Below are 22109 nucleotides of genomic sequence, written 5' to 3' on the forward strand. Positions count from 1 at the left end.
ACACCAAACTGTTAATGAAAGTAAAAACTGAAGAGGATTGCGAATCACTGCAGGAAGACCTGAATAAAGTATGGAACTGGAGTCAGAAATGGGAGGTGGACTTCAATATTAAGAAGTGTAGCATAATGGAGTTTGGAAAAAGCAAAAACAGAATATCAGGACAATATACAATTGGAACCAAGGAGGTAAAGAAGGAGAGATCCGAAAATGATTTGGGTGTAATTATCTCAAACGACTTGTCCTATGACAAACAGATTAACAAAATTGTTGGAGAATCCTACAACTTGCTAAGATCAATAAAAGTGGCATTTGCATATTTGGACGAAGAAATGATTAAAGAAATATTGGTCACACTGATAAGGCCTAGACTAGAATATGCGGCGACATTGTGGTCACCCAGTACCAAAAAGAATATAAAGAAAATAGAAAGAATCCAGAGAGCAGCAACAAAAATGCCACCTGCACTCGCAAACTTGTCATATGAGAAGAGATTGGCTAAACTAGATTTACCGACTCTGGAGCAAAGAAGAGAGGTGACCTACTGACCATCTACAGAATCATGAAAGGCACAGAAATACTTGATAGAGAGGACTTGCTAAACTGGGACAGGAGAAGTACAAGAGGACATGGAAAGAAAATTAAAAAAACATAGTTACAGAAGAGATCTGAAGAAAAACAGTTTTCCACATAGAGTGATAGATACTTGGAACAAACTGGACAAGGAAATAGTGTGTGCAAAAACCATTCATGAGTTTCAAAGCAAATTAGACACTGCGAGATACAAAGGCGGGACACCACGAGCACAACTCCCCTTCCCGTAAAATACAACTAGGTAAAATACATGGAGGGAAAATGACCACATATGAAATGACGGAAGCTGCCCTCCCTTCATATTGCTAGGTGGAATTCACAGGCAATCTTTGGATTGATTGCTTTTTTTCTCCTTCCACAATGGAGAGATCAGCTGAAAGCTACTTGTGACCTCATCGCAGCTACACAGGCGAAGGCATGATTCTCAAATCAACACTATTTAGAAGACACTTACAATGAGTTGCATGCTTCTATCTTTAAATTGAGTGTCCTAAGGCTTTAAAATGTTTTTCCACCCACTGGATAAAGGAACGATCAGTGCTTGATGTGCCTCACTCAAATATGGTGGCCGAGCAAGCTGTGAAGCTGATGGAAGAGCTTCACAGCACTTGCAAAACTGATAAATATCTCAACAGCAAGTTCATAAACAGTAACTCACAACTTAAAAGCATTTTTAAAGTTTACTGTACATTATATTCATTTGTAAATAAATGCTTTTGTAAATGGCAGAATTTTCTTTTGATACTTCAGCCTAATACAAAATCTCCTTAGGTGCAGGAATTTTTCCCCAATTTGACAAAAAGAAAGGCATTTTTTGTGAGTTTTAGGCTAAAGTTCATCACTTGCCACTACAGGCTTTTAAATCTGAAAAAGTCATATCCCTACTGTACACTTTCACCACAAACTGTTTTTATATTTAGATATCTCCTATTCAACAACCAATTATTTTAGAACAACTGGCTAATTGATACCTCCTATTCAACCAATAATTTTAGAACAGTTGGCTTTTACCTAAGAAATAGTGAACTCATTGGTTCTGTTCAGAACTCAAGATTGGAACAATCAACTCTTATCAAAACCAGCCACTGTCATCTACAGTTGCTGCTTAAGAAGACTATGGTAATTACCTTTCAAGTATGTCTACAGCAGCAATATGTTGAACACATTCACTAGTCCACTTGTGGTAAGTTACGTCTAGGTTGAACTACAGTTTGATGAGTACCATCAAATGTACACCTCTATCTTTATCACGCATGTGTGCCAATAGCTTCAAAGTTAAACCAGAAACTAGAGCATACAAAAGATAATTTGACAAGTCATGTGTGTCTATGACACCAACACATAATTTCTTCATAGCAACTTACTCATACAGTAAACCCTCAATATAACGGATGATATGGGGACGGATCTGTCATTATATCTGAAGATCTGTTATAACAGAGGATTTGTTATATCCAATGGAAATACTGGACAGATCCATTATATCCCGAAGTTTGTCAAGTATTAGAAAATAGTAGGATTGGAAAATACAGTAAACCCTTGATATTATAGACAATGTGGGGACAGGGGTCTGTCATTATATCTGAAGATCTGTTATAACCAAGGATCCCTTGCTATAATGGATGAAAATTTGTTAGAGTGAGGGTTTGTCCAGTCAGATTTTTTGTCCGTTACATCTGATATCTGGTATATTGAGATCCGTTATATCAAGGGTTTACTATATATCTTATAAGATAAAAGAAACAAAATTTTTGGTGATGAATAAATTAACTTTGTTTATTCTTTGTTATTTGCTCAATGAGCTTTGCACATAAATGTTGATTAAAAAAATTGGGAGCTTCCTTTTCTAGTGCTGGCACCACAGTATTGGGGGAAAGTCTTCCTAAAACCAGCAGTATATCTGAAATGAGCAGAAATATATGTTATTTAGTAATATAGAAATCATGTTACATAGAAAATGTATTTTGTTACAATTTCTCAGTTGCAATCAATCAATCAATCTGTTGCCTGAGGTCTCTTTTGCAGGAAACCCATGGCTCCAAAGTAACCAGCACACTGGCCCATACATTACTCAAGGAAAACAAAATGCACTATGTTCTTGTTTTGGTGTTGCTAGGATGGGCAGTGTAGTAAAAGGTGTTTGGTGTTCTCTGTGTGATGGTTGCATCTGGGGCAGTTTTCTTTCTCTAGCCAGGTCTGTTCTGTGCTGATACTCTCTTAGTGCTGGATGGTGACCTAAACACTAGCATACTTGAATGATTCTTGCTTATTTTGGCAAGCATTTTTCTGTTTTATTGACAACCAGGGTGCTCAATGGAATAGGGAGTTTGGAGATCAGTCTTGAAGACCTTGTTACAAGTGGTAAGTTAAAATGTTTGAGTAGTATGCAGCTAGTGTAGTTTTTCTATTGTATTCAGATGGTCATGCTTGTGTGATGCAATGAGATAGGTGAGTATGGTTGAAGGCCATTACATAAATTTGTGTACCTATAATTTTTCATGTGATATGGAAAAAAAATTGGTATCAGTGTACATGCATTCTATCAGGTGGTTTTGGTGCAACCAGTTATCATTCTCAATATTCTGTTTTGTATAGGTTATAAGATGTCTATGTTATCCTAATTATTGGAGACTTCTGTAGAAGTGTAGTAGAGTAAGGTTCTTGAGAACTGTTTGTAGATTGTGATCAGTTTCAGCTGTCCAAAGCCTGTACTTATTACTAATTATTATTACTATTATTTTTGTTTTTTATGGTCAGATCTTAACATATGGGCTGAGAGTAGTCCCCTACATCAACATTATCAGAAGTCTACCTATCTATCTATAAACCTAAGGCTTCTTCCAGATCACAAGTCACCTGATGCCCCTACGTATCAGAATTATGTATTTCTTTATGAACAGAGACTAATCCCTTTTCAAATCTCTTTGCTACCTCTATGACTTCCCTTCTTCAGCACAATGTTGTCCCCAAGGATGGAAGCTCTGGATATTGATGTAAAAAATATTAAATGTTTGCACAGAGGTCGTGGTGGTGGTGATAGTAGTAATGACAGTGGTAGTGGTGGTGGTGATAATGGTGGTGGTGGTGGTAGTGGTGCAGTCCTCTTGTGGTGGTGTCTATGTCATGGAACCACCTCCCAACCTCAAGAAGAGAATGGGAGCCAAACCATGACACTAAGCCCTTGCTCTGCAGTGATCATCCTTCTTCTATTAGCTTGGAGATGTAGAGAGCAACTTTGGACCCACCACAAATTACACATGTTCATCATGCTCCAAACCCATCACCTCAAGCCATCAATCAAGGGTTCAGTTCAATGCAATTTGTACAAAAACTGGGCCCATCTCACTTGCATAACGCTTGCTGACATAAAACACTACACAAACACCTAGACCTGTTCCTCATGCCCACCCCTGATCTCAACCTCATCTCCCCACCCTCAGCCTGCATCCTTGCCCACACCCCTATCTTTGCCCTCTAATCTAGCCTCACAATCTCCCAATCCACTCCCCTTCTCCTAACTCTGATCCTATTCTTTCCCCACCTGTACCCCAAACCCATGTAGCAACTTCCAGCATATACATACCACACAAAATCAACATATTATAATTAAACATTAATGACATCAACATGAAAAAACATGAACTCACAACACTTTTTTCAAACAACATATTGCCATTATACAAGAAACAAAACTTCAACAATCACATAAAACATCCTCATTTCATAATTTCACCACCATTAGACAAGACTGGATCAACAGCAATGGTGGTGGACTCATCACCCAAGTCCACCAAACCATCTGCTTTGTGGACATAAGTTTCACTACCAAAACTCTCCTCCTTCCCTTTGACAGCACCACCAAAACACAATTAATCCAAATCCGAACAGGTAACAAATCCACAATCACAATAGGCAACATGTACATCCCCAATCAATCATTCCCCATAGTTCCTAACAACTTCAAGCCCAGTTCCTGGAGCCGCAGCGTCTACGTCGTGGGACCACCCCCCAACCCCAAGAGTTGGGGGCCAAACGGCGGCAACCAGCCCTGGCCACCAGCTCTACGCAGGTGGCACTGATCCCCAAGAGGAGCTACGACTGCCTTGGGGAGTACCACAATCCTTTTTTACAACATGCACTATTACGTTTTTTCTGCACCGATGGGTGATTCTCCGGCAATCACCCCTCTTCTTCTACTTTTAGCCGGAGATGTAGAGAGCAATCCTGGGCCCACCACAAAATACACATGCCCAACATCCTCTAAACCCATTACCTCATACAGACAGACAAAGGGCTCAGTTCAGTGCAATATGTGCAAAAACTGGGCCCACCTCACTTGTACAACACTTGCTGACACAAACCAATACACAAACACTTGGACATGTTCTACCTGCCCTCCAATAACCCCACTCCCACCTCCCCAACCACAGCCAGCACCCTTACCCACTCCCAACTTCCCTTCGCCCTAAACCCCAATCAGTACTCCCCTTCCTTTGTCCCCAATCTCTCCTTTCCCCCCCTCTAACCCAGATCCTATACCTTCCCCATTAACACCCCAACCTCAACCCCAAACGGCAACATACAACACATACAAAACACACAACATCAACATATTACAACACAACATTGACGGTATTAACACGAAAAAACATGAACTCGAACACTTTCTTAAACAACACAACATACACATTGCAATTATACAAGAAACAAAACTAAGACACTCACACAAAACACCATCATTTCATAATTACACCACCATCAGACAAGACCGGACCGACGGCAATGGCGGTGGACTCATCACCCTGATCCACCATTCCATCTGTTTTGTGGACACAAGTGCCACAACTAAAATTCTCCTCCCTACCACAGATAACACTACAGAAATCCAATCCATTCGAATCCGCACAGGCAACAAATCAACACTGACAATAGTTAACATGTACATTCCCCCCCAATCATCCCCCACAGTTCCGAACACCTTCAGGCCTCAATTTAGCCAACTAGCCTCAATCCCCAACCTGATCATGGGTGGTGACTTCAACGCCAAGTCGTCGGCCTGGTATGTCGACAACCCTGACACAGACAGAGGGCTTGATATACAGACTCAGTTTGACTCATTGACTATCATGAACAACACACATAATCATACACATATCCCATACCAAGCCCTCTACGCTCCCTCCTCTCTTGATATCAACTTTTGCTCCCCCTGCCTAACCCCAACAACATCATGAAGAGTGGTTGGAACCCTTGGTTCTGACCACCTTCCAATCATCATCACCACCAAAACAAGATGCACCCCAGTTGGCCACAGACACACATACACCAATTACAAGAGAGCTAACTGGGAAGCTTTTACTGAAGAGACAGAACAACATTTTGAAACACTTAACAGTACACCAATCACAAACATAAACAATGCTGTGCACGCTTTTAATACAATCATACAAAACGCAGACAAGAGATACATCCCTAGAGGCAACAGAAAATCACACAACCCCAACTTCACACCAGAAATCCAAGGCCTCATCAGACAACGAGACACACTTAAACACAATACCCCCACACCTATCCCTCAAAACATAGCAGACCAAATACAAACACTAAACACTGTGATTGCCAATAAAATACACGAACAAAAAACACAAAATTGGCAAAACTTTATCAATACACTTGATCACAAAACAAACACCAGCAAATTGTACAAAAAACTCAACAGCATTACACTATCCAACAGTAACACAACACGCTCTCACGCAGCAATAATCACAACAACAGACAATCTACCCACAAACAGACAACAAGCAAACACACTCATAAATCATTTTGCACAGACAAGCCATCTCACTTCTCACCCTGACGACCGACGCACTATTCGACATAAGAAAGACTTTCCCACAGACTCAGACTATACACCCTTCATAAACAGTCAGACAAAACACATAATACATAATCTCAAGCACTCATCTGCCTGTGGCCCTGATAACATAAGTAACATCCACCTAAAACACATTGGACCACAAGGTATACACGCACTCACATTGCAAACTACAGCTATTCACACAACACTATACCCGACATCTGGAAGCATGGTAAAATAATCACCATCCCAAAACCGAACAAAGACCCAACAATCCCAACATCGCACCGCCCAATCACACTTCTCTGCACCCCCTCTAAAGTCATTGAACGCTTAATACTTAAACTTGTCACACCACATATTCCCCTTGCTGACTCACAACACGGTTTTAGGCCACTACACTCCACAAACACTCTCCTGATAAACCTCACACAAAGAATTTTAGATGGCATCAATTCAGATAGGCCCCACCACAGAACACTTCTTATAACATTAGACATTAGTAAAGCTTTTGATGCTATCCCCCGCCACAGCCTAACAAATAAAATATATAACACAGACATGCACAATAACACCAAAAGATGGCTGGCCGATTATCTGGCAGGTAGGAATGCTTATGTGTCATATAATGGCCAATCATCGCACATCAGAAATATTAAGAATGGAGTACCACAGGGCTCTGTTCTATCCCCCACGCTCTTTAATCTATACATGTATGACTTACCCACACCAGACAACTCAGAAATACAAATCTCTTCCTACACACACGACATAACAATCACATGCACACATCGTAATACAGACAAAGCTGCAGAAATAATCCAGCCATACTTTGATACACTCAACACATGGTTCATCACAAACTGACTCAAAATAGCTCCAACCAAATCTACAGCAACACTTCTCACCAACTGGACAAAAGAACACAAATACATACCTCATCTCTACATCAACAACACTCTAATACCACACACAAACACACCGAAAATTCTTGGTGTAACATACGATACATCCATGTCTTTCAAACAACACATCACAAACATAAAAAACAAATGCACACACCTAGACTTAACGCACTTAAGTCAATCACTGGAACAACATTTGGACAAAACAAAGAAACTAATACAACAATATACAAACAATGCATACGCTCAGTGATGAATTATGCAAGTCCTGCATGGGCTCCTAATCTCATTGAGACACACCACAACACCCTTCAAATCATACAAAACAAAGCCCAAAAAATAATTACAGGCTGCACAAATACAACACCTACAGACCATTTACACCATGAAACAAAAGTCCTCAAAGTCAAGGACCACCTCGATATGAGAGGCACACAAACACTTGCCGCAGCCACCACAAACACATCACACCTGCTACACTACATAGCAGAACACCCACACACACCAAGAAACATTAAAACAACACCCAAAGACCTGTATCACACACAGATACTCTCTTCTCTTCCTCCACAACCACCAAATACCAGCCTCCGGAAACATATTCATAATCATATCACTCACCGCTCCATTAACACACTGCTGCATGCCAGACCCCCTGATATCCACCCTTCTGAATCCTCTCTCCCACAAAAGGACAGAGTCCACCTGGCCAGACTGCAGTGCGGCCACCACCCAGCACTTCTAAGCTACCAGAAGAGGCTGGATGACCGCATTGTGAACAGCTGCCCAGGATGTAACACTTCACCCCATACCATACAACACATAATGGAAGACTGCATTATACACAATCATGCACGCAAACAACACAACATACACTCTATGAAGGATTTGTGGGAAAACCCAGTTTCGGCTGTGGCATTCCTTGGGGAGACGGGACTGCTCGGACAGACAGACTAGGGAACAACAACAACAACAACAACTTCAAGCCCATTCTCAGTCAACTCACCACCATCCCTAACCTTATTCTGGGTGGCGACTTCAATGTCAATTCTTCTGCCTGCTACGTTAACAATCCCAACTAGGGCAGAGGGTTTGAATTACAAACACAGCTTGACTCACTAACAATCATGAACAACTCTTCCCTACCACAGACATCACTGAAACACAGTCATGAACAACACCTCTCTACCACAGACAACACCAGTGAACATAATCAATTCAAATCTGAACAGGCAACTAGTCCACAATAAGAATAGTTAACATGTACATTACCCCCATCATCTCCAACAGTTCCAAATAACTTTAGGCCTTATCTTAATAAATTTGCCACTATCCCTAACCTTATCATGGGTGGTGACTTCAATGCCAAGTTGTCGGCATAGTATATAAACAACTCCAACATGTGGACATGGCTTGATATGCTAACACAACTACACATAATCATGCACAAATCCACAATCAGGCCCTCCACATCCCCTCCTCTCCTGATATCACCTTCTGTTCCCCCTGTTTAACCCCAACAACTTCATGGAAAATGGTCAGAGCCCTTGGATCCAACCACACCTTCCAATCATCATCATCGCTAAAACACGAAGCACTCCAGTTGGCCACAGACACACATACACTAATTACAACAGAGCAAACTGGGAAACTTTTACTGAAGAGACAGAATGACAACTTGAGACACAAAACAGTACACCAATTACAGACATAAACACTACTGTGGGACACCTTTTGTACAATCATACAAAATGCAGACAAGAAATACATCCCCAGAGGCAAAAGAAAATCATACAACCCCAACTTCACACCAAAAATTCAAGGCCTCATCAGACAACACAATACACTTAAACACAATAGCCCCACACCTATCCCTCAGAACATAGCAGACCAGATATAAGCACTAAACAATGAGATAAACAACAAAATACATAAACAAAACACACAAAATTGGCAAAATATTGTCAACATCTAATCCCAAAACAAACACCAGTAAACTGTACAAAACACTCAACAGTATTACACTATTCAACTGTAACACAACATGCTCTCACACAGCAATAACCACAACAACAGTCAATTTACCCTTAAGCAGACAACAAGAAAACACAGTCATGCACCATTCAATGTAAGAAACACTTCCACACAGACCCAAACTATACACCCTTCATAGACAGCCAGATGTAACATATAATCCATAACCTCAAAGACTCATCCACCTGTGGCGCTAACAGCATAACATCCACCTAAAACACATTGGACCACATGGTATACATCCACTCATCAACATTACAAACTACAGCAATTTGCACAACACTGTACCCAACATCTGTAAGCATGGGAAAATCATCATCATCCCCAAACTCAACAAAGACTCAACAGTTCCAACATCACACTGCCCAATCACACTTCTCTGCATCCCCTCTGGAGTCACACAATGCCTCATATTACAGCTCATCACACCACCCTTTCTGAATCACAACACAGTTTTAGACCACTACACTCCACAGACACTCTGCTGGTAAACCTCACACAAAGAGCTTTAAATGACATCAATTCAGAAAGGCTCCATCACAGAACACTTCTCATAACACTAGACATTAGTAAAGCTTTCAATGCTATCCCCATCACAACCTTACAAAATTTATGACATAAACATGCACAATAATACCAAAAGATGGCTAACCAATTATCTGGCAGGCAGAAATACGTGTCATATAATGACCAATCATCACAAAACAGAAATGCTAATAACAGAGTACTACAGGGATCAGTTCTATCCTCCACACTCTTTAATCTATACATGTATGATAAACCCACACCTAATGACACCTCAGAAATACAAATCTCTTCCTATGCAGACAAAATAACAATTAAATGCACACACCGTAATGCAGACAAAGCTGCAGAAATACTTCAACTATACTTAAAGACACTTAACACCTGGTTCACTACAAACTGACTCAAAATAGCCCCACCCAAGTCCACAGCCATTCTCACCAAATGAACAACACTCTCATACCACACACCTAAGATTCCTGGCGTAACATATGATACATCCATGTCATTCAAACAACACACCACAAACATAAAGACTAAATGCACACCTAGACTTAATGCACTGAAATCAATTACAGGTACAACATTTGGACAAAACAAAGAAACAAATATTACAATATATAAACAATGCATATGCTCAGTGGATTATGCAAGCCCTACATAGGTCCCTAATCTCAATATGACATACCTCAACACCTCTCAGGTTATATAAAACAAAGCCCTAAAGACAATTACAGGCTGCACAAACACAACACTTATAGACCATCTACACTATGAAACAAAAGTCCTCAAAGTCAAGGATCATTTTGACATGAAAAGCACACAAACATTTGTTGCAGCCCCCACAAACACAGCACAGCCACAAAATTGTATAAAAGAACACCTACACATGCCAAAAAACATTAAAACAATACCCAAATGCCTATGTCATACAAATACTCTCTTCTCTTCCTCCACAACCACTAGACACATCCATAATCATATCACTCATTGCTCCATCAATAAACTGAAGGACAATATATTGCTAAATGCCCTCTGAATCCTCTCTCTCCTGCAAGAGTCCACCTGGTCCAACTGCAGTGCTGTCACCCTCCAGCCCTTCTAAGCTACCAGAAGAGGCTGGATGACTGCATTGCAGATAACTGTCCAGGATGCAACACTTCCCCCATACTATACAACACATTATGGAAGACTGCATTGTACACAGTCACATACATCAACAACACAATATAAAGGATTCATGGGTAAACCCCATTTCAGCCATGGCATTCTTTAGGGAGACAGGACTGCCCAACCAGACAGTCTTTGGAACAACAACGCCCATAATTATACACAATTACATGCACACACCATAAAGAACACATACACACTGAACATCAGAGTGAACAAAAGGCTAGCTGACAAGCTCCAAGCCAGCACTTTTTTGCTAAGATCAAGGAAACACCTATGTTTGTACTTATGGAGAAGTTGTGGTTTTTGAGTGACTGCTATGGTGTAAAAGTATCCAGTTTGATAAAGTGTATTAACAGATAATATGGAGGAAGGAAAAGGAGAAGAGAAAAAAAGAATAATGGACCAACAAAGAGAGGATTGGACATAAGCAAAGTCGAATTGCCACTAGGAGTGATACCAAAGAGGACTTGTTTAAACATAACCCCAAAATCAACTCAAAGATGGGAAAACAATTATTTCTCAGGGTTTCAAAGAGAAAGAGGACTATTAGGTAAAGGTTTAGATATAGAAAGAGAAACTATGCATAGCAGTGTACTAAGAAATTGAGACGTTAACGACTTGATGGAGGAACTAATATATTTAAGAATTATTAAGAAATACACAGAAAAATTACCAATCTACAAAAACCTAATGAAGAAATGAACAGAGAGCTTAATGACCTAAAAAGTGAACTAAGTATGATCAGAAGTGATAACGAAAGAAAAATGAAGACAGAAACAAAAATGAGGAACTGAAAAAAGAGGTCAAAGAGCAAATACAAGAAGTGACCAAAAACATGGGAGAATCAATTAAGGAGACGGATCTCCTAGAAATAAAAAATCAGTGGAAACAAGAACAAGAAAATCAGAAAATAACATTTAAAGAAATAGTACAACAGCAGGTAGAGGAAAATACTAAAGAAATGGTAATTAAAGTAATTAAAGAAAAAGAAAACTGGTAAGAGACACAGTGGATAAAAAAGTCCTTAGTAGTTTATGGTATTAAAGAAAAACATAATGTATACAAATACTAAAGAGAAAAAGAAGAGAAATTGCAGAGGAAATTCTGAGAGAGGGACAAGAATTAGACAAAGATATTGAGGTGCATAAAATGGGACAATACTCTAGAGAAAAGCACTATAGGCCACTAAAAATCAGACTAAGGACTCAAATGATAGCTGAAGAGGTACTATTAAAAGCAGCAAAGCTAGCAAATAGTGAAAATTATAAAAATATAGGGATAAAAAAGGAAATGAGCAATGATGAAATAGAGAAAGATAAGGCATTTAGTAATGAGCAAATTAAAAAAAATGAGAAAAGAATGAGTTTTTTTTTTTTTTTCTTTCTTTTTTTGAGAGAGTACTGGACCTGAGGCTGAGAAAATGATACATCAGAAAAAAAGGAAACATAAACCAAAAAAAGAGAAAAAAATAAATAAATAAATAAAAATAACATATACAAACATTGACGGAATGATTTCAGGACTAAACAAATAAAATGACTATCTGTTAATAGAGAAACCAGACATATTGGGAATTGTGGAGACAAAATTAAAAGCTCCACTACCATCAAATACTGTGGGACAAGGTCTATACAACCGCTGAGCAAAAATAAAACAGAAAAACAGAGTGGAGGAGTCATGCTTTTGACTAAGAAAGGTTTACATGTTACAAAGATAACAGAAAGAAAAAGTAATGTGCAATTGATTATGATTAAAGTTGAAAACAGAAATATGAAAAGTAGAAAATTTATAGTAATATATGTGCCTCCAAAAGCACAGGTTTGAACTGATAGTGATCATTCCAAAATACTGCAAGACACAGAGACTGCATTAATTGAGTTATTGAAAGGAGAAAACATTGTAATTATGGGTGACTTTAACTCAAAGGAAATATGTTGGGAAGAAATGACAGTAAAAGGTGGAGAGGAACTTCAGGGAAATATTCTAGTGGATATGACCACTGAATACACGTTGACTCAATGGGGAAGGAAAATACCAGATATAGAAACAATGAAGAACCATCGAGACTAGACTTAATATTCACATCAGAGCCTGAAATTGTGGACAAAATGGAATACAAGACACCAACTGGGAAGAGTGACCACATACTAATAGAATTCAAACTAAAAGAACAAAATAATGTGAGAAGAAATGAGAAACATAGAAAAGGAAGACTAATGTACAACAAAACAGACTTAAAAAAAAAATTGAAAAAAAAAAATGCAAACTGAGAAAAAAATTTAAATGAAGAAACAAAGATGGAAGAGAAGTGGAGCATATTAAAAGGAAAATACAAGGAGGGATAAGATAAATATGTACCAAACAAGAAACAAAAAAGGGTATACATAAAGTGTTAGTATAACAAAAAGTGTAGTGAAGCTAAAGATAGAAGAGACAAAGCCTGGAAAAGATGAAAAAAAAAAAAATGGCAATACATCAAACTAACAAACAAATATGTAAAAATATGCAGGGAAGAAAAGAGAAACTATGAAGAAGACATAATAGAATAATCCAAGGACCAACCTAAACTATTCTACAGATATGTAAATGACAAACTAAAAGACAAACATGAAATAATGAAACTGCGCGAAGGAAATAAAGAATATATGATGTAGAAAGTGCTGAAATTATGATCAAACATTTTAAATCTGTATTCACAATTGAAAGCTCACGAAATTGGGAGGAAGGACAGAGAGAAAGATCCCCTGCAATGAAACAACCATGACACAGAAAGAAATACATACATACACCAAAGGCTTTTTCCCCTTTACATGGGGGGTAGCCAAAAAGAAAAAGGCATAGAAACCACTCCCACCCATTCCATCCCCTACATATTCCACTCCCCTCCACCTTCCTCCCTCCCTCCCTCTCACCTCCTGGATGACGGATCATCCCTGTATCCTGTCCACTGCCCTGGGTCAGAAGCAGTGTCACATGACACAGCACATCCACAGCAAGGCCGCTTCATTAATTTGATGAGCCCCCTCTCCGTCCCCTCATGCAGAAAAGGAAAAGACAGGGAGAAATCCCTTCGGGCTGCGTCAAATTATCTCTCATACATACTTCCTCACCCCCCATCCCCCACCCACTCCCCCTCATGCATCACAGCTAAGATAAGAGAGAGGGTGGAGGGGTGTGGAGTGTTTTCAGGGATGGAATGGGTGGGAATGATTTTATGCCTTTTCCTTTTTGGCTACCTCCCTTGTAAGGGGGAAAAAGCCTTGGTATATGTATGTATGTATGTAATATCAAGTAAAAGCATATTAAGTTTGTGGTACACGATCTACCACTTCTAAAGCCAAATTGTTTGGGGTTTAATATTTCATTCTCTTCCAAGTGTTTGATCCATTTGTTTCTGATGACTTTTTCGCATATTTTTGCTACTGTGCTTGTAAGGGATACTGGTCTGAAGTTTGTAGGATCTTCTTTGTTTCCCCCTTTATATATTGGTACTATGTTTGCATCTTTCCAATCTTGCAGTACCTTTCCTTCTTTGAGTGAAAAGTCTATTATCTTGTATAATTTGTCTGTCAGTTCGTCTATACACTCTTTCAGTATCCAATTTGCAATTCCAGTTGCTCTTTGAATTCTTTCTAGTTTTTTTTTTTTAAGAACTAGGTGTCCATAGTGTCACAGTGTACTCTAATTTTGGTCTTATCAGTGTAACTAGTATTTTCTTTACCATTTCTTCATCCATGTAGTCAAAGACTACTTTCATTGATCTTAATAAAGTAAAAGTTTCTCTAACTAATTTGTTTACATGTTTGTCTGGTGTGTTAGGTCCCTTTCCGAGTTTATTTTTTTTACTTCCTTTGTACCAATTTTATATTGACACGATATTCTTTTTTTCCTTTTTCCAAATTCCATTATACATTTCTTAATGTTGAAGTTCACTTCACACTTCTGACTCCATTTCCAGACTTTGTCCAGGTCTTCTTGAAAACATTTGTGGTCTTCCTCTGTACTTACTCTCTTTAATAGTTTTGCATCATCTGCAAAGAAGTTCATATAGAATTCCACACCTTCATCCATATCATTCATATAAATAGCAAACATTATTGGAGCCCATACAGAGCCCTGTGGGACTCCACTTATCATATCTTCCCAATTTGAGTTCTTGTCTCTAAGTACCACCCTCATTTTTCTCCCATTCAGGAAATCTTTCACCCATTCCAATAACTTTCCTTGTATTCTACCTATTATTTCAAATTCTCTTAGTAGCTTTTTGTGTGGTACTTTGTCAAAAGTCTTTTGTAAATCCAAGAAAGCACAATCAGCCCATCCATCTCTTTCTTGTATTATATCTATTAATCTTGAATAAAAGCATATTAAGTTTGTGGTACATGATCTTCCACTTCTAACATGCTTTTATGTTCATTCTCTTCCCACGAGGCTGTTTTTGGGGGCACGTAGTTTATTACAAACTTTCTGCTCTTCTTATCTCCATCTTCTACTTCTATCATGATCATCTCTACTCTATTGTTCCCATATGTGACACTCTTCACGCTTATATCCTTCTTAGTCAGGAACATAACTCCACCCCCTTGTTTTTTCTCTCTGTTTCTAATCCAATAATTATATGCATTGTGTCCTATGCTGTTGGGTGGTAGTGGACCTTTTAATTTTGTCTCAACAATTCCCATTATGTCTGGATCTTTTTCTTTCAGATATTTGTTCAGTTCATTCAGTCCTGTTATTAATCCATCTATATTTGTGTAGGATACTTTTAACTTTCTGTTATTTCCATTGTATTCTGTTTCTTTTGTGTTTCTCTCTGTTATTTTCCATTGCTTCAATTTCATATTCACTACTCTCCAGTAGAATTCTTGTTTTTCTGTCTCCGTTCTGGTCTCGTTTTTTTTCTTAGCTTCATGTCTTTTCTTTATTTCCTCCTCTCTTTCCTCTTTATTCATTTCTCTTTTTATCCATACCTTTTTATATTGTTCACTTGTTGCTAGTTTCCCTGTTTTGGATAAGATATTCTCTGCCGTCGTTTGTTACCTGAATTTAATCTTAATTTGTCTGGTCTTGTCTGTACTATATTTCCCAAGCCTGAATTTCTCTTCAATTTGTTTCATTATTTCTGGCTCATCTTCCTGAACTAATTCTAGTAAATTTCTTACTTTTTCATTTTCCTCTTTGGTTCTTGTGGTTCTATCTGGGTTATGTTTCTCTTCCATTCCTAATATAATTATACATTTCTTTCTATCTGCTAAGTCTCTTACTATATTCTCCTTCTGTCTCATCACTTTAATAACTGAGTCTTCAGTTTGTTCTTTCATTTGCTGTTTGATTATGTCAGTAAATGCAACTTTACTGTTTTCTTGAATTTTTTTCCAGCCCTCCTTGTTGTCCTTATTATTCTCCTTTAAGACTTTATTCTCCTCTTTTACTTCTTTCAACTGTTTTTTTAATTCTTCAATTTCCTTAGTTAAGTTCTTCCAATTTTTCAACCCTCTGCACAATGTTGTTAACGTGACCGAACCTAAGTTCCCAGTGCTCGATCATCTTATCGAGCTTCTCTTCTAGTCTTGTTAACCGGGGGGGGTTTGTGTCCCCCCACCCTCTTTAAATCCCTGGAAAATATTCTCATCACCTTCTACTGTATTGCTCTTATCTATACTTCTGATCTTTACATTTTTGTTAGACATTTCGTCGTCGCTAAATTGGTCCGGACCTCTTTTGTTTAGATGGCGTCTGCCTGCCTGGGCCAAGTCCTCACCTTCCTCATTTCCTTCCATTTCCCTCAGTAATCCCTCCCCTTCTCCTTTTTCCTCACTTTCCCCTACACCACGAGCAATTTCCCCCCCACCCTGTAAATACAATAGGTACTTCCTTTGCTTCGGGATCCACGAAATTTCACTTTTTCTTCAGAACGTCCTCTAAGCCGTCCGTTCGTTGAAGTGTGTGTGTGTGTGTATTTACCTAGTTGTATTTTACGGGAAGGGGAGCTATGCTCGTGGTGTCCCGTCTTCATATCTCATTTTATCTAAAATATTTTTAAATTCATGTATTGTTTTTGCACACACCACTTTCTCATCTAACTTGTTCCAACTGTCTATTACTCTGTGAGGAAAGCTGTTCTTTTTCACATCTCTTCTATAGCTGTCTTTTTTTATTTTCTTTCCATGTCCTCTTGTATTTCTGTCATCCCATTTGATCAGATTCTCTCTATCAGTAATTTCTATGCCTTTCATGATTCTGTAAATAGCTATCAAATCTCCTCTCTCTCTTCTTTGCTCTAGTGTCTGTAGTTCAAGTTTTGCTAGTCTCTCTTCATATGATAGTTTTGTGAGTGTTGGTGCCAATTTTGTAATTGCTCTTTGTATTCTTTCAAGTTTTTTATGCATTTTTTTGCACTTGGTCTTATCAGAGTGATTAGAATTTTCTTCACCATTTCTTCATCCAGGTATGTAAATGCCACTTTGATTGTTCTTATTAAATTATAGGTTTCTCCAAAAATCTTATTTATATGTTTTTCAGGTGACATATTATTCATAACAATGACTCCCAGGTCCTTTTCATTTTCTACTTTTTTTATTCCTTCTTCTCCCAATTTATATGATCCTGTTATTCTGTTTTTACTTTTTCCAAATTCCATTATACTACACTTTTTGGTATTGAACTCCATCTCTCACTTTGTACTCCATTCCTGTACTATATTTAGATCTCTTTGTAGTGATTCACAATCTTCTTCCGTGTTCACTTTTTTCAATAGTTTTGCATCATCTGCAAAAAAGCTCATATAGCTTTCAATTCCTTCATCCATATCATTAATATATATAGCAAACATTATTGGGGCCAGAACTGTTCCTTGTGGAACACTCATCCCATTTTGAGTGTTGATCTCTTATCACTACTCTCATTTTTCTTTCTTGCAAAAAGTCTTCCATCCAATTTAGCAGTTTGCCCTGTATTCCTCCTTCAGTTTCTAATTTCTTAAGCAACTTCTTATGTGGTACTTTTGTCAAAAGCTTTTTTTAGGTCTAGAAATGCACAATCAGCCCATCCATCTCTTTCTTGTATTATATCTATTAGTCTTGAATAGAAACATATTAAATTGGTGATGCATGATCGTCCTTGTCTGAATCCAAATTGCCTTGGATTGAGCACATTGTTTTTTTCTAAATATTTTACCCATCTATTTTTGACAATTCTTTCACAAAGATTTGCTATTGTACTTGTTAGAGAGACTGGCCTATAGTTGTTAGGGTCTTCTTTATTTCCTCCTTTATATATAGGTACTATATTTGCTTTTTTCCAATCTTCTGGAACTTTACCTTCTTTCAAGGAACTGTTTATTATGCTATGTATTATGTCTGCTAGTTCATTCCTGCATTCTTTCAAAATCCAGTTTGCTATTTCATCTGGTCCATGTGATTTTCTGACATCAAGATTACTCAAGTGGTTCAATATTTCATTCTTTGTTACTTCTATTTCTTTCATAGGGGGGACTTTCTCTTTCCATTCAATCTCTTCAGGTTGTATGTTCTCCCTTGTAAACACTGATTTAAAATGTTTGTTCATAATTTCCGCCATTTCAATTTCCTCTGTGTATTCAACTCCTCCTTGTCTTAATTTTTCCAAATCTTGTTTGTTTTTTAGGTCTATGACATCTTTTTCATATTTTCTCTTTTCCTCTCTGCACGCTTGTACATATTCATTTCTATAACAAGTATATATTTTCCATTTTTCTGGTCTTTTGTTTTTCTTCCATTTGGTCCAAGCTTTGTTTCTTTTGTCTTTTATCTCCCTTTAACTTTTGTTGTACCAGCATTTTACATATTCTTTTTCTTGTTTTTGTCTTGGGACATACTTTTCTACTCCTTTTTTATAGATTTTTGTCAAAATATTCCATTTCTCTTCTACTGTTGTATCTTCTTTGTGTATTCTTTCCCAGTTTTCATTTTGGAAGAATTCTCTTATTTTATCAAAATTTGTTTTTTCATACATCAATCTTCCTTTTCTATATTGTTCATTTCTTTTCATGTATTTTTTTCTCATTTAGTTCTAGTTCTATCAATATGTGGTCACTTTTGCTTATTGGTGCCTGGTATTCTATCTTTTCCACTATTTTAGGTTCTGATGTGATTATTAGGTCTAGTCTCGATGGTTCTTCTTCATTTCTATACCTAGTGTTCTCTTGGATCCATTGTGTCATTGTGTGGTCAATAATCATCTCAAGTAGAACACTTCCCCATGAGTCTTCTCCACCCTTTACGGTCATCTCTTCCCAGCATATTTCTTTGCAATTATAGTCGCCCATCATAACTATTCTTCCTCCATCTTCCATTATCTCGTTTAGTGTTACTCTTGTGTCTTCTAACATGCTTTTATGTTCATTCTCTTCCCATGAGGCTGTTTTTGGGGGCACGTAGTTTATTACAAACTTTCTGCTCTTCTTATCTCTATCTTCTACTTCTATCATAATCATCTCTACTCTATTCTTCCCATATGTGACTCTCTTCACGTTTATATCCTTCTTAGTCAGGAACATAACTCCACCCCCTTGTTTTATCTTTCTATTTCTAATCCAATAATTATATGCATTGGGTGGTAGTGGGCCTTTTAATTTTGTCTCTTGATAGAGATGACTTATTAAAGTGGGATAGAAGAAAACCAGAGGACACAAAAAGAAACTTAAAAAGGATAGTTACAGAAGAGATCTGAAAAAGAATAGCTTTCCACACAGAGTGATAGATATCTGGAACAAACTGAATGAAGAAACAGTGAGTGCAAAACTATACAAGAATTTAAGATCAAACTGGATGCTGAAAGATACAAAAGTGGGTCACTACAAGCATAGCTCTCTTCCCATAAAATACAACTAAGTAAATACATACATATACCAATGGCCTTTTCCCCCTTACCCCCATCTGAGATATTGGCTGCATGTTACTGTGGGGTTAAAAGCTGCTCAGAAGCATGCAGCTGATACATTAGGGTCTATATGGGGTACTCCTTTGGACCAGAACCACACATCATTTTGTCTATGGTAGAGGAAATCTCTGTTCATAGAGAAATGTTGATACTTTATTATACTGCAATTGTCCCTCCATTATGCTGTCCCCCCCCAACTCTTGTGACTGTCCTGTACCATTTCTCTGAATATTCATTTCCTTTCTTCACCTAACCCTAAGGTGGAGGAAAAAAATACTGCCACCATGTCTTTCCACTAGAGTTGTATGAGGCGACAAAAATGGGACAGGGATAGGAATAGGCATACTTTTCTCTAGCCCCAAAGTTTCTTTTTATGTCATCTTATTTTTCTCTTGTCCCACTTTAATAAATCATCTCTATCTAGGACTTCCATCCCTTTCATAATTCTGTAAATAGTCAGTATATCTTCTCTTTCTCTTCTTTGTTCTAGGGCTGGTAGTTCCAATTTGGACAATCTTTGTTCATGTGTCAATTTAGAGAGTGTTGGTGTCATCTTTGTCATTGCTTTTTGTATTCTTTCTAATTTCTTTATATTCTTTTTAGTACTGGGTGTCCACAGTGTTGCAGCATACTCCAATCTTGGTCTTATCAGTGTACCTAATATTTTCTTTACAATATCCTCATCCAAATAGCCAAAAGCCACTTTCATCGACCTTAGTAAATCTAAGGTTTCTCTGACAATTTTGTTGATATGCTTGTCTGGTGACATGTCTTTGCTGATAATTACTCCTAGGTCCTTTTCCGAGCTCACTTTTTTGGCTTCTTCTGCACCAATTTTATATTTCCTCGATATTCTATTTTTACTTTTCCAAACTCCATTATACTGCATTTCTTGATGTTAAAGTTCACTTCCTACTTTTGACTTCATTTCCAGACTTTATCTAAGTCTTTCTGTAGTGATTCAAAATTTTCCTCTGCACTTACTTTCTTTAGTATTTTTGCATCATCTGGCAAACATGACTGGAGCCAATTCCGAACCTTGTGGGACACCAGTTATCATTACTTCCCAGGTCGAGTATTTGTCTCTAAGTACAGTACTACCTTCATTTTTCTCCCAGTCAAGGAATCTTCCATCCACTCCAATAATTTTCCTTTAATACCATGTATTGATTCCATTTTTCTTAATAGCTTTTTGTGTGGTATTTTATCAAATGCCAACAGCACTGTATGGGGATGAAACATGGAGCATAAGAGAGGAAGCGTTTGAATATGTTTGAGATGAGGTGCCTGAGAAGTATGATAGGGGTTACTAGGCTGGATAGAGTGAGAAACGAGGAGGTGAGGAGGAGAACAGGGGTGGAAAGGGAGTTGGGAGATAGGGTTGATGAAAGAATACTGGGATGGTTTGGACACATGGGAAGAATGAGTGAAGGAAGACTTGTAAAAGAGGTTTGGAAGGCAGAGGTGGAAGGAGTGAACATGAGGGGGTGACCTAGGTTTCGATGGATGGATGTGGTAAAAGGGGTATTGGGAAAGAGGGGAATGTCTGTTACTTATATCCTTCACCGAGTGTGAAGACCATACTACTGATGCATATTCCAGTTTTGGACATATCAGGGTTTCAATGAGTTTTTTCATTATCTCTTCATTCACATAGTGGAACACCATTTTAATCTTCTACAGTGGACCATATGTCTCTCCTACAATCCCACTAATGTGTCTGTCAGGTGACAGGTTGTCTTTTATCAACACTCCCAAGTCTTCCTCCTCTTCTGCTTTTATGATGGATTCACTTCCCAAGGAATTGCTTAAGGATGGCCTTTTGCCACTATTGCCCATTTCCAGTATTTTGCAATTTTTGGTATTGAGCTTCATTTTCCATTCTTGACTCCATGAAAAAAAGTCTCTAGATCTTTTTGCAATAGTCTTCCATCCTCCTTGTTTGTCACTCTTCTCATGATTTTTGCATCATCTGCAAATATGCTGGCATAGCTTCTTGTTACTTCCATCATGTCATTGACATAGACAAGAAACATTATTGGTGTAAGCACTGAATCTTGTGGAAGTCCACTCATTACTGCTGTCCATCTTGACATCTTATC

At 38.1% G+C, this 22109-nt stretch overlaps 1 protein-coding gene across 1 annotated transcript in view; it reads right to left on the minus strand.

Moving 5' to 3' along the window:
- Positions 1 to 2123: 2123 nt before the first annotated feature.
- Positions 2124 to 22109, minus strand: part of Dnaaf5 (Dynein axonemal assembly factor 5) — a 66728-nt gene continuing 46742 nt past the window's right edge. Inside the window, exon 5 of the mRNA XM_076208254.1 lies at positions 2124 to 2491. Coding sequence (XP_076064369.1) covers positions 2358 to 2491 — 134 coding nt within the window. The 3' untranslated portion in view covers positions 2124 to 2357. The remainder of the gene's footprint in view (positions 2492 to 22109) is intronic.

The sequence above is a fragment of the Oratosquilla oratoria genome, chromosome 2, assembly GCF_046742065.1.
Source record: "Oratosquilla oratoria isolate Oo_2021 chromosome 2, ASM4674206v1, whole genome shotgun sequence".
Taxonomy (NCBI): domain Eukaryota; kingdom Metazoa; phylum Arthropoda; class Malacostraca; order Stomatopoda; family Squillidae; genus Oratosquilla; species Oratosquilla oratoria.